Source organism: Lithobates pipiens, unplaced genomic scaffold (assembly GCF_037356315.1).
Source record: "Lithobates pipiens isolate NorthernLeopardFrog02 unplaced genomic scaffold, aLitPip1_a1.2 Scaffold_25, whole genome shotgun sequence".
NCBI lineage: Eukaryota > Metazoa > Chordata > Amphibia > Anura > Ranidae > Lithobates > Lithobates pipiens.
Window position 1 is genome coordinate 169,112,520 of NW_027507787.1, and position 12,793 is coordinate 169,125,312.

At 42.9% G+C, this 12,793-nt stretch overlaps 1 protein-coding gene across 1 annotated transcript; it reads right to left on the bottom strand.

Annotated features, from left to right (window-relative positions):
- Positions 1-363: 363 nt before the first annotated feature.
- On the bottom strand, positions 364-12,270 carry LOC143930653 (olfactory receptor 5G9-like). The gene is made up of 2 exons (XM_077455149.1): positions 12,260-12,270; positions 364-2,550 (listed from the first exon to the last, which is right to left on the bottom strand). The coding sequence occupies exon 2, from the start codon at positions 2,522-2,524 to the stop codon at positions 1,607-1,609; it is 918 nt and encodes a 305-aa protein (XP_077311275.1). The 5' UTR covers positions 2,525-2,550; positions 12,260-12,270; the 3' UTR covers positions 364-1,606.
- Between the last annotated feature and the right edge of the window lie 523 nt (positions 12,271-12,793).

The following is a 12,793-nucleotide window of genomic DNA, read 5'->3' on the forward strand; positions in this document are numbered from 1 at the left end:
TTTTTTTAGCTCAGAGCTGTATTCTGTGAGGGTTTAGGACACTGGGCAACTCTAAACTATTCTTAGATATTTAAAGTGGTTGTAAACCGTTTACAACCACTTTAACCTGCAGGTAAGCCTTGATTAAGGCTTACCGGTAGGTGCCAGAAATATCTCCCAAACCTAAAAAGGTTTAGGAGATATTTGCAGAAATAGCAGCACTGATGTCTACGGCGCATGCGCCATAGACATCGGGCGCAGGCGCACTGTGGTGCCGTTTTTAACGACAGTTATGCCGTTAGTGGTGGTACCAGCGCGCATGCGCGGGAGTGATGTCATAGCTGCTCCGGCCAGTCACAGTGTCGGAGCAGCGATACCTGAAAGACATGCCGAGTCCACATGTCAGCGAAGGAGGAGGTGAACGAGGGTCGCTTCGGGGCTTTGATCTCAGGTACGTAATTCATAATGAGCTAGTATGCTATGCATACTAGCTCATTATGCCTTTGTCCTGCAGGGTCTTTTTTTTTTTTTTTTAACAAGAGAGTTTACTTCTTCTTTAGACCTTCTTTTAAGCAGTAGCAAGCAAGAGCTCAGGGTAATGCCAATACACATGCTCCGAAACACGCCCACCTCCTTTGACATCACATCAGGGTGCCTGCTTTCCACGCTGGTCCCGGCAGCACGGCTGTCCTTCCGTTGCAGCTCCCCACTGCTGGTCAGCTGGAATACATCTCATAGTGCTGCGATCTGTGATATCCTTGGGACCTTTAATTGCTGGACAAGATATGTGTTATGAAGAACCTGTTTACTTTCAATCTCTAGTATGTGTGTTTATCTTTTTGGGCAATAAAGTTGTGTGTTTTACTGCACTTAGAAGCGCATTCTGTTTGTTTATCCTTTCTATTTGCTGCCTATTCAAGTGCTTGTGTACTGTTTTGACACTAGACAGTTTCTACCAAACACATATCTGGATAACTGAGGAGACATAACATTGCTCTTTATTTTCCCATGGTCAAGTTAGTCTGACATACAGCTCTGAGTTTTTAGCTCAGAGCTGTATGCTGTGAGGGTTTAGGACACTGGTCAACACTAAACTATTCTTAGCCCTTGTACACACGGTCGGACATTCCGATGGACAATGGCTGACAGGACCGTGTTGTCGGATAATCCGACAGTGTGTGGGCTCCATCAGACTGTTTCCGTCAGAGTATCCGACGGACCAAGTTTTCCAGCTGGGCTATAAAATTTTCCGACAACATGATCCGATCGGACTTTGTCCGATCATGTGTAGAGAATTCCGATCAGACAAAGTGCCACGCATGCTCAGATCAACTTCCTAGACCAAAGCTATTGGCTACTAGCCTGAACATAGTCCCGTCGTAATGAAATAACGTCATCACATTCTGAACGATCGGATTTTCCGACAACTTTGTCCGACCGTGTTTATGCAACAGTTTCGGACAAAATCCGTCGGACACAATCCATCGGACAAAATCCAACGGATTTGGTTGTCAGAATGTCCGACCGTGTGTACAAGGGCTAAGATATTTGGGACCTTCTTTTAAGCAGTAGAAAGCAAAAAGCAAGAGTTTGTGGTAATAGTTTCAGTGTCCTGAAATGATAAATATTATTTAAAACATTTCCAAGAACTCTTTAAAGCTTCTTTGACCTCAGCATTCCTAAAGCTATATATCATAGGATTTAACATTGGTATACCAATACTGTAGAAGACAGAAGCCACCCAGTCCTGATCTAAAATGCTAGAGGATGGTCGAAAATACATGAAGAAGACGGTTATATAGAAGACACTGACAGCTGTTATATGAGAAGTACATGTGTTAAAAGCCTTGTATCTACCCTGGGCTGTTTGTATCTTCAGAATGGCCTGGACAATATTAGTGTATGACACAACAATGAGGATGATGCTGCTTATGCTGACCAAACTACCTAAAATAATCAAAGCAACAAAGTTCATGGATGTATCAGAACAGGACAGCTTGTAGAGTGGTGGAAGGTCACAGAAGAAATGATCGATAATGTTGGATCTGCAAAAATTTAGATGGAATGCGGCCACTGTGTGCACAAGAGAATTGAAAAACCCTCCAAAATAGGCACCAATCAACATCTGGAGACACAAGACACTGCTCATGTGAACCCGGTATAGCAATGGGCTACAAATGGCTACATAACGATCATATGCCATGACTCCTAGAAGAAGACTTTCAGTGCTTGCAAAGGACCCAAAGAAGAAAAGCTGCATGGCACAGCCAACAAAAGAGATGGCTTTGGTTTCACTTAGAAGGTCCCTCAACGCTTTAGGCAAGACCACTGAGGAACATGTGAAGTCCACAAAAGAAAGATTGCTCAAAAACAAGTACATTGGCTTGTGAAGACGTTTTTCTACTATGTTTAGGGACATAAAGCCAACATTACCAACCATAGTTGTGATGTAAACATGAAGAAATATGACAAACAATGGAATTTTCAGTTTGGTGTTGTCAGAGAGCCCCGTGAGTATAAATTCTGTTACAGAAGTCTTATTCATCTCCAATAAGTGTAGATGTTGTCCATCTGTTTAATAAGCAAGATAAATGTTGTAAATACTTGACGAAAAGTATATTATGGTAAAAGATGTTCAAGTTATTCAAATTCTACAGTGCTTTCTTTGTATCATTCACATCAACCCTGACTCACAGGAAGTTACAGTCTAATTACCCTACCACAGTCTTCTAGATGTATAAGACCAGTTATAAACTATTGGACCAGTTTATAGATTGATACTAATGAGCCTCAAATATATTATGGAGTTGAAGGGGTAAAGTAAAAGCACCCAAAGGTAATTAAACCCAGCACCTTACATAGTTGCATAGTTACATAGTAGGTGAGGTTGATAAAAGACACAAGTCCATCAAATCCAACCCATGTGTGTGATTATATGTCAGTATTACATTGTATATCCCTGTATGTTGCGGTCATTTGGGTGCTTATCTAATAGTTTCTTGAAACTATCAATGCCCCCCGCTGAGACCACCGCCTGTGGAAGGGAATTCCACATCCTTGCCTCTCTTACAGTAAAGAACTCTCTACGTAGTTTAAGGTTAAACCTCTTTTCTTCTCATTTTAATGAGTGGCCACGAGTCTTGTTAAAAAAATATATTAAACTCTGTGCTTAGGATCATAGATGGGTTGCTGCCCCCCCCCCAAAAGGCTCCTATAAGGAGCTTACAGGTAATATAAAAGAGAGATGGGGTGAGTGGTGCTACCCTAATGTAATGAGGGGTGATATTACTCTATGACCCACAGCAATATACCATCCTCCCCTTGCTTACACACAGAAGTAGTAAATATTTATATGTGACATAATAATAGCATACTGTAACAAGTATAACACATTGAAAGGTGATAAAAACCATAAAGCCTTAAACTTAAAATTCCAATAGATACCTACATCCCAAGTGTGAGATGCCGCACCATAAAAATTTTAAATTAATAAGAAAAAATATAACAGATATATAATATATATATACAGTGCCTTGCGAAAGTATTCGGCCCCCTTGAACTTTTCAACCTTTTGCCACATTTCAGGCTTCAAACATAAAGATATAAAATTTTATTTTTTTGTGAAGAATCACCAACAAGTGGGACACAATTGTGAAGTGGAACAAAATCTATTGGATAATTTAAACTTTTTTAGCAAATAAAAAACTGAAAAGTGGTGCGTGCAAAATTATTTGGCCCCTTTACTTTCAGTGCAGCAAACTCACTCCAGAAGTTCAGCGAGGATCTCTGAATGATCCAATGCTGTCCTAAATGACTGATGGTGATAAATAGAATCCACCTGTGTGTAATCAAGTCTTTGTATAAATGCACCTGCTCTGTGATAGTCTCAGGGTTCTGTTATAGCGCAGAGAGCATCATGAAGACCAAGGAACACACCAGGCAGGTCCGTAATACTGCTGTGGAGAAGTTTATAGCCGGATTTGGATACAAAAACATTTCCCAAGCTTTAAACATCCCAAGGAGCACTGTGCAAGCGATCATTTTGAAATGGAAGGAGTATCAGACCACTGCAAATCTACCAAGACCTGGCTGTCCCTCTAAACTTTCAGCTCAGACAAGGATAAGACTGATCAGAGATGCAGCCAAGAGGCCCATGATCACTCTGGATGAACTGCAGAGAACTACAGCTGAGGAGGGAAAGTCTGTCCATAGGACAACAATCAGTCGTACACTGCACAAATCTGGCCTTTATGGAAGAGTAGCAAGAAGAAAGCCATTTCTCAAAGATATCCATAAAAAGTCTCGTCTAAAGTTTGCCACAAGCCACCTGGGAGACACACCAAACATGTGGAAGAAGGTGCTCTGGTCAGATGAAACCAAAATCGAACTTTTTGCCCACAATGCAAAAGGATATGTTTGGCGTAAAAGCAACACAGCTCATCACCCTCAACACACCATCCCCACTGTCAAACATGGTGGTGGCAGCATCATGGTTTGGGCCTGCTTTTCTTCAGCAGAGACAGGGAAGATGGTTAAAATTGAGGGGAAGATGGATGCAGCCAAATACAGGACCATTCTGGATGAAAACCTGTTGGAGTCTGCAAAAGACCTGAAACTGGGACGGAGATTTATCTTCCAACAAGACAATGATCCCAAACATACAGCAAAATCTACAAAGGAATGGTTCACAAATAAACGTATCCAGGTGTTAGAATGGCCAAGTCAAAGTCCAGACTTGAATCCAATCGAGAATCTGTGGAAAGAGCTGAAAACTGCTGTTCACAAACGCTCTCCATCCCACCCCACTGAGCTCGAGCTGTTTTGCAAGGTAGAATGGGCAAGAATTTCAGTCTCTCGATGTGCAAAACTGCTAGAGACATACCCCAAGCGACTTGCAGCTGTAATCGCAGCAAAAGGTGGCTCTACAAAAGTATTAACGCAAGGGGGCCGAATAATTTTGCACGCCCCACTTTTCATTTTTTTTATTAGTTAAAAAAGTTTCAAAAATCCAATAGATTTTGTTCCACTTCACAATCACATTTAGTATAAAAAGTCAAAATATGTGTTTGTGATTTTTTTTTTATATATAGGAGCAAATTCATGCTAATCAATAGTCCCACATAAATATTGTGTAAAAGTGCTGTAAAAAGTGCCAATGATTCCAAAGTGACCACAGTGCTCAGCAGATCAGGTGACTCTTGTGCTCCCCAGGTGACTCTTGGGTCTCCACTCACCAGCTTCCACTACCCCTACAGGGGTGATTGGCATGTATAGATAACCAGGGGGGGTTAGATGTCCCTTGCTATATCCTCCAGCAGATTCAACTGGTGTGGTGTCCCCTGATGGCTCATCCGGTCAGTCCTCCAGATCAGGATGTCCAGAACCGCTCTCCTAATCAGAGCTCTCCAATTTCAGTTTCCATAAAAAATTCAATGGTTTCCAGGGATTAATCCTCACAAGAAAAGAGATATGGCTCCCATAGTGTAGTAAAAAGGTAGATTTAGTTTAAAAATTAAAACAAATACAAATAGTAGGCTTCCCACCAAGTGGGTGCAGCCCTTCAAAAACTACCCAGTCAAATACAATGTGTGCAGGTGCCGGTTCGCAGCGTGCACTCCAACTGCATTCCATCTCCCTGCTAGCGCACCGGAAGTAGCGTGAGTGCGTGGCTTCGACTTACGCGTTTTGTCATTGACGTTCTCAAAGGCAGCCAGCCAGCCAGGCAGCCAGCAATCCAACTAGGACTTGCTACTATACTTACCTTGGGTTTATGTGCTACCACTAATGCCCCCAATACTACCTTCTGGAATATGTTCCATGCTGACTAACTCTACCTCTGGACCCTCCCCCCATCGCCTAGTTTAAAAACCCCTCTAACTTTTTGGCCATCTTCATTCCCAGCTGATCTGCACCCTCCTCATTTAGGTGCAGTCCCTCCCTTCTAAAGTACAGGTTATCAACTGAGAAGTCGTCCCAGTCCTCGAGGAACCCAAACCCCTCCTTACTACACCAGCTCTTCAGCCACTTGTTTACTTCCCTAATCTCCCTCTGCCTTTCTGGTGTGACTCAATGTACAGGTAGTATTCCTCAGAATACTACCTTGGAGGTCCTTTTCCTCAATTTAGCTCCTAAGTCCCTAAAATCATTCTTTAGGACACTCGATCTGCCTCTGACTTTGTCATTGGTTCCAATGTGCACCATGACTGCTGGGTTTTCCCCAGCCCCTCCCAGTAATCTATCCACCAGATCTGTGATGTGCCGAACCTGAGCGCCCAGTAGCCAACATACTGTTTGGCGTTTCAGGTCTTTGTTACAGATTGACCTCTCTGTCCTTCTAAGAATTGAGTCCCCTACCACCAGAATCTGTCTTTGTTTTCCCTTTGCTTCTCCCCCACTATCCCTGGAGGAGTTATTCCCCCGGCAGCTAGGAGAGTCCCTCAGCCAATGTCAATGTCAGCAATGTCACTCAATGGATTGGCCTCCCTGGCACTTCCCCCTCTACCCTTCCTGACTGTCACCCATCTACTCTTTGCTAGTGCCTGCACCTCTTTGTCTCCACCCGCCTCTGTGCTGGCCCCAGCCGGCACCTGCCATCTACATTCCTGGCTCTCCTTTAGTATGGAGGGACTTCTCAGTGCTGACAGTTGCTTCCCCAGATTCAGAACCTGGGCTTCCAGGGAAACAATGCTCTTACATTTTGCACAGCAGTATTCACCCTCGATCGGATGATCAAGGAACACATACATGCCGCAAAATGTACAACGAGTCGCCTCTTCACACCCACCGGGCATCATACCTATTTAAGTTAATGAGGATTGGGGATTATACCCTGTCCAAATTACCTAACAACTAGCTTCCTGACACTAATACTCAACAAGACAATACAGAGGTACTCAACAAGACAATACAGAGGTACTCAACAAGACAATACACAGGTACCCTGCAGACCTACATGCACTCGCAGAACTACATGCACTTGCAGATCTACGTTCCCTCACAACACACTGTACATAATACACAAGCACTAACGATCCACACACACTACTCAGACAACACTCATGTACTCACACTACACAGGTACTATGACCCCCTGTTATAATCTCCTGTTTTAAACTCTGTTTTTAACTCACCACTTAGACCAGTTCCACTTGGACAGAGTTCCAGCAGACTCAAGAAGAGCAGGCTCACAATGAGTTCTGCACAAGGCAGTGTTGCCAACCTACCAGATTGAAATTTACTGGCATTTCACAAAAGTAACAAAGTTACATTTTTAGGTACAAATTTCAGTATTTAGGCTACAAACAAGTACACTAGGCAAATAGCAATGTGATTTAAGGTAGATATTAAGGTAAAAAAACATATTTTTGTTATTTTCGATATATAAAGGTGGATTATTTAGTCCAATCACCTCCTGCCTCCATTACCTGTCACAAAAATGAAAAATAAATGCACACCCAGGGATTATCTCCTCTGATTTATTGAAAAAATGAACAGCAACACAATACACAGCTCTCCATTGTTAACCTAACCTCCCCCACATATACCCACCGCACTCCATAAATGAACCATCCCTCCCTCCTACAATTTACAAAAATCACAATCCCATAAAAATCCCCCTCCTTCCCCTCAATATTATGGGACCACTATAAAACCTTTCCCTTGGAGCTGGAACCAGAAGACTGTATAGAACACCCCCAAGGTGGTATCCCTGATAATAGAACCTGTATCCAAGACCCTACCCAAGGATTGATCTAGAATGGAATGCTCCCAGAAGCCTGAAAAGAAAACTCTTTAACTTATACCCACTATGGGCGAATACAGTGGCCTTGACAGGAAATTCTGGGAGACAATCTGACTGGTACTGGCTACCTCTGTTGGAATGCCTCCTATATATGTCACAGAACCTAATCCCAACTGTGCGGGTATGTGGAAGTCCCAGTGAGCCTGTCTGGATGACCGCTGCAGGGAATATAAAGACAGACAAGCTGCTGGATGATAAGGGAAGTCCCTCATTCAAATGAAAAGGCACTGCTGAGCATGGCACGCCAGAACACCCAGGGGTTGATCAGAAGGAGACTGTTTCCACAATATGGATGCAACCAGTCAGTGTCACATAAGAGCATGGACAATTACATCCGATCCAGCCAGTATAAAAGTGGGGTGCAGTGGGTATATGTGGGGGAGGTTAGGTTCACAATGGAGAGCTGTGTATTGTGGTGCTGCTCAAATTTTCAATAAATCAGATATGAGGAGATAATCCCTGGGTGTGTATATATTTTTCATTTTCTTTTTTGTAACAGTTTGATTTTTGTGAACACACCCTACCATTATTTATGGAGGTACCCTCATGTTCTTTACTATATTAGGCTCACAGTTTTTATTTTTCTATTTCCTTTATATGCCTCCATCACCTGTCACCATCACCCGCTGCCACCAACACCCCCTGATTCCAACACCCCCTGCCTCCAACACCCCCTGTCTCCAACACCCCTTGCCTCCAACACCTCCTTCGGCCTGCCACCAACACCCCCTGCCTCCAACACCCCCCGTGGCCTGCCTCCAACACCCCCTGTAGCCTGCCTCCAACACCCCCTGTGGCCTGCCTCCAACACCCCCTGCCTCCAACATCCCCTGCGGCCTGCCTCCAACACCCACTGCCACCATCACCCCCTGCCACCATCACCCCTTGCCTCCAACACCACCTGCCTCCAACACCCCCTGCTTCCAACACCCCCTGCCTCCAACACCCCCTGCCTCCAACACTCCCTGCCACCAACACCCCCTGCCTCCAACACCCCCTGCCACCAACACCCCCTGCCTCCAACACCCCCTGCCACCAACACCCCCTGCCTCAAACACCCCCTGCCTCCAACACTCCTTGCCTCCAACAACCCCTGTGGCCTGCCTCCAACACCCTCTGCCTCCAACACCCCCTGCCTCCAACACTCCTTGCCTCCAACAACCCCTGTGGCCTGCCTCCAACACCCTCTGCCTCCAACACCCCCTGTCTTCAACACCCCTTGCCTCCAACACCCCCTTCGGCCTGCCACCAACACCCCCTGCCTCCAACACCCCCTATGGCTTGCCTCCAACACCCCCTGTAACCTGCCTCCAACACCCCCTGTGGCCTGCCTCCAACACCCCCTGCCTCCAACATCCCCTGCGGCCTGCTTCCAACACCCGCTGCCACCATCACCCCCTGCCACCATCACCCCCTGCCTCCAACACCCCCTGCTTCCAACACCCCCTGCCTCCAACACCCCCTGCCTCCAACACTCCCTGCCACCAACACCCCCTGCCTCCAATACCCCCTGAAGCCTGCCTCCAACACTCCCTGCCTCCAACACTCCCTGCCTCCAACACCCCCTGCCACCATCACCCCCTGCCTCCAACACCCCCTGCTGCCTTCATCAGATATTTATCATTTCATTATTTAAAAAACAATATGGAATATGGTAGTATTCTCCTCTAATACTGCATCATATCCTACAGCTACAGTGATAAAAATTATAAGAATAACGGTAATGCTCTCAAATGAAATGGCAGAAATTATTGGTTGAAAGCCGTATGTGCAATCAGAGCATTATTTTTATAAGGTTATATACAGTACCTCTTGGGGCTTAGCTCTTGCTATTGTTTTTACATTTGATCAGTATCATTTTAATTGAATTAGATTAGCTTTTAATTTGATTCAACAAACATTCATTAAATGATTGATAATTGCAGCAGCACCTATATATATATATATATATATATATATATATATATATATATATATATATATATATATATATATACAGGTGTGCTCATAAGTTTACATACCCTGGCAGAATTTATGATTTCTTGGCCATTTTTCAGAGAATATGAATAATAACACAAAAAAATTTCTTTCACTGGTGGTTAGTGTTTGAATGAAGCCATTTATAATCAATCTACTCTTTTTAAATCATAATCACTCCAGAAACTACCCAAATGACCCTGATCAAAAATGTACACACCCTGGTGATTTTGGCCTGATAACGCGCACACAAGTTGACACAAAGGGGTTTGAATGAAGGGGTTTAAATGAAGGGGTTTGAATGAAGGTCCGAAGAAGGAGAAAAGGAGTATCGTTGTTATGGCAGTAGTTAGCTGCCATAACCCCAATATCCTCTTCTTTAGTGAGCAGTCTGGTTTAAGATAAAAGTGGTCTCTGCGGCGGATCCACCTCAAAATCACTTTTATCGGCGTGGGAGAGGGCCCCCCTCCCGCCGCAATCCAGTGCCCCCCGCCACTTCCCGGAGCCATCAGCAGCGGCCAAGGCAATCGGATCCTTCCTGTGGCCTGACATGGAGACGAGTGAGGAGAAGACGGCCCCCACCCATCTCCAGATCATCGCAGGGTGGAAGCGACGTCAACACTTCGCTTCCGCCCATAGCTCTTAAAGGGCTTCTTTTTTTTTTAAATGACAATATATATATTTTTTTATTGCATTTTAGTGTAAATATGAGATCTGAGGTCTTTTTGACCCCAGATCTCATATTTAAGAGGTCCTGTCATGCTTTTTTTCTATTACAAGGGATGTTTACATTCCCTGTAATAGGAATAAAAGTAACACATTTTTTTATTTTTATTTTTTTAAAACAGTGTAAAAAGAATAAATAAAAGGTAAAATAAATAAGAATAAAAATATTTTTTAAACGCGCACCATCCCGATGAGCTCGCGTGCAGAAGTGAACGCCTACGTGAGTAGCGCTGGCATATGAAAACAGTGTTCAAACAACACATGTGAAGTTTCGTCGCTATCGTTAGAGCGAGAGCAATAATTCTCTGTAATTTAAAAAATGCAAGCTGTAGAATTTCTGTAATGTTGCCTATGGAAATTTTTAAGGGTAAAAGTTTGTCGCCACGAGCGGGTGCAATTTTGAAGCATGACATGATGGATATCAATTTACTCGGCGTAACATTATCTTTCACAACCTAAAAAAAAATTGTGCTAACTTTACTGTTGTCTTATTTTTTTATTTAAGAAAGTGTATTTTTTCCAAAAAAATGCACTTGTAAGCCCGCGGCGCTAATACGGTGTGACAGAAAGTATTGCAACGACCGCCATTTTATTCTCTATGGTGAAAAAAAAATTTATATTGGTTGGGGGTTCTAAGTAATTTTCTAGCAAAAAAAAATGTTTTTAACCTGTAAACAACAAATCTCAGAAAGAGGCTCAGTCCTTAAGTGGTTAATCACCATTACATGGGGGATGATGGATCTAGTAGTTTACGCAAATAAGATAATTAATAATATGTAATACTATCTTTTTCATCTCAAAGGAAGTGACAAAGGAAGGGACCTGGCCATACATGGAGGGAATTTCATCCCGTTCCTGATGAACTGGGCGAAATGTGCTCCGTGGGTAGCCCTGTCAGCACCCTCCTGCCCAACTTACATTGATTTAAATATGAAAAGAGGAGGGGGGAGTGGGAGGTCGGGGATTGTTGTCTGAACTGCCCCTGCATTTAATCAAACGCCGGACTGTTTGTGGATTATGACAGCTGATGGCGCTGACTATCAGGATACAATAGTTGCAGCGGGAGAATCATCCATCCGCATGCTAGATTTCTTTTTGTTTTTTTCAGCCAAAAAAAAACCTAATGGCTGTTTTTTAAAATCAATTAAAGAGCTATTAATTCCAAAAGAAACTGCATGTGCATTCATTCTATACAAATTTGAGAAAAATATATTGTTATTAGGATATTTTCTCTCTAGGTCAAATGTTATTCATTCACACAGACTACAGGGAATGAGGAGAATGCCACATTATGGCCCCTAGATGGAAGTAAATATTTATTCACTATGATTGTCAGCTCCATCTAGTGGCCATAATGGGGTGTTTTCCTAATTCATGCTATTCTTATGAATAAAGAAAAAAAAATAAAGGATATCTGACCCTGAGAGAAAATAGCCTAAAAACATTTGATTTTGCTGGCATGCACACAGAACGAATGTAGATACAGTTTTGTAGGACAAGGCATATTTATATAAATACACCCCTAAGTGTGATGGTCAGCTGTAGCCTTGTGCTTCTGTTTATATCTTTCCTGCATTCAAGTAAAAGGTTATCTGAAGTAGAGCAAGGTTTCTCCTACCTTCACACTGTAGCAGTAAAAAAAAACAAAAAAAAAAACAAAAAAAAAAACGTTATTGATGAAGATGTTTTTGCTCACAAATGCAACAGTATCACCTGTTATTCTCCTATAATACCGCACTGTCTCCTGTTATAAAACAACTGCAGGGAAAGACTTACTTACAAATGCTGGTTTACGCTCAATGTTATGTTAGAAATTCATAGCTTCCTTTTATATATTTATTATTCTCTAGAGGCTCAGTCCTTGTCGCATTGTAGATTGTTATAAAATTATTCTAAATCTCTGAGGATTTGTAAATAAGCTCAATGTTAAAAAAAAAATAAAAAGAATTATGTAATGAAAATCTCAATCATCCCAATATTTGTTAACAATAATCAATGTTCCATTTTGGATTTGTCATTTTATCAGGCCATTATTTGTAGTATGGTCTGAAGATCAGGGGTCTCCAAACTTTCTAAACAAAGGGCTTTAGGGGGGGGTCAGACTGTGACCATTGGGAGTAAAAAATGCCCCATCATTGGTATAATTAGGGGGGGAGTATTACCCCATTGTTGGTATAATAGGAAGGAACAGTGCCCCATTCTGAGGGTTAATTATACAGGTTAACCTTGACATCAGTTTGGCTGAGCTGTGTTAGAAGTTCTGCTTGGTCATGTGTACAGTGAAGTGCACATGACAAGTCAGAACCAGAC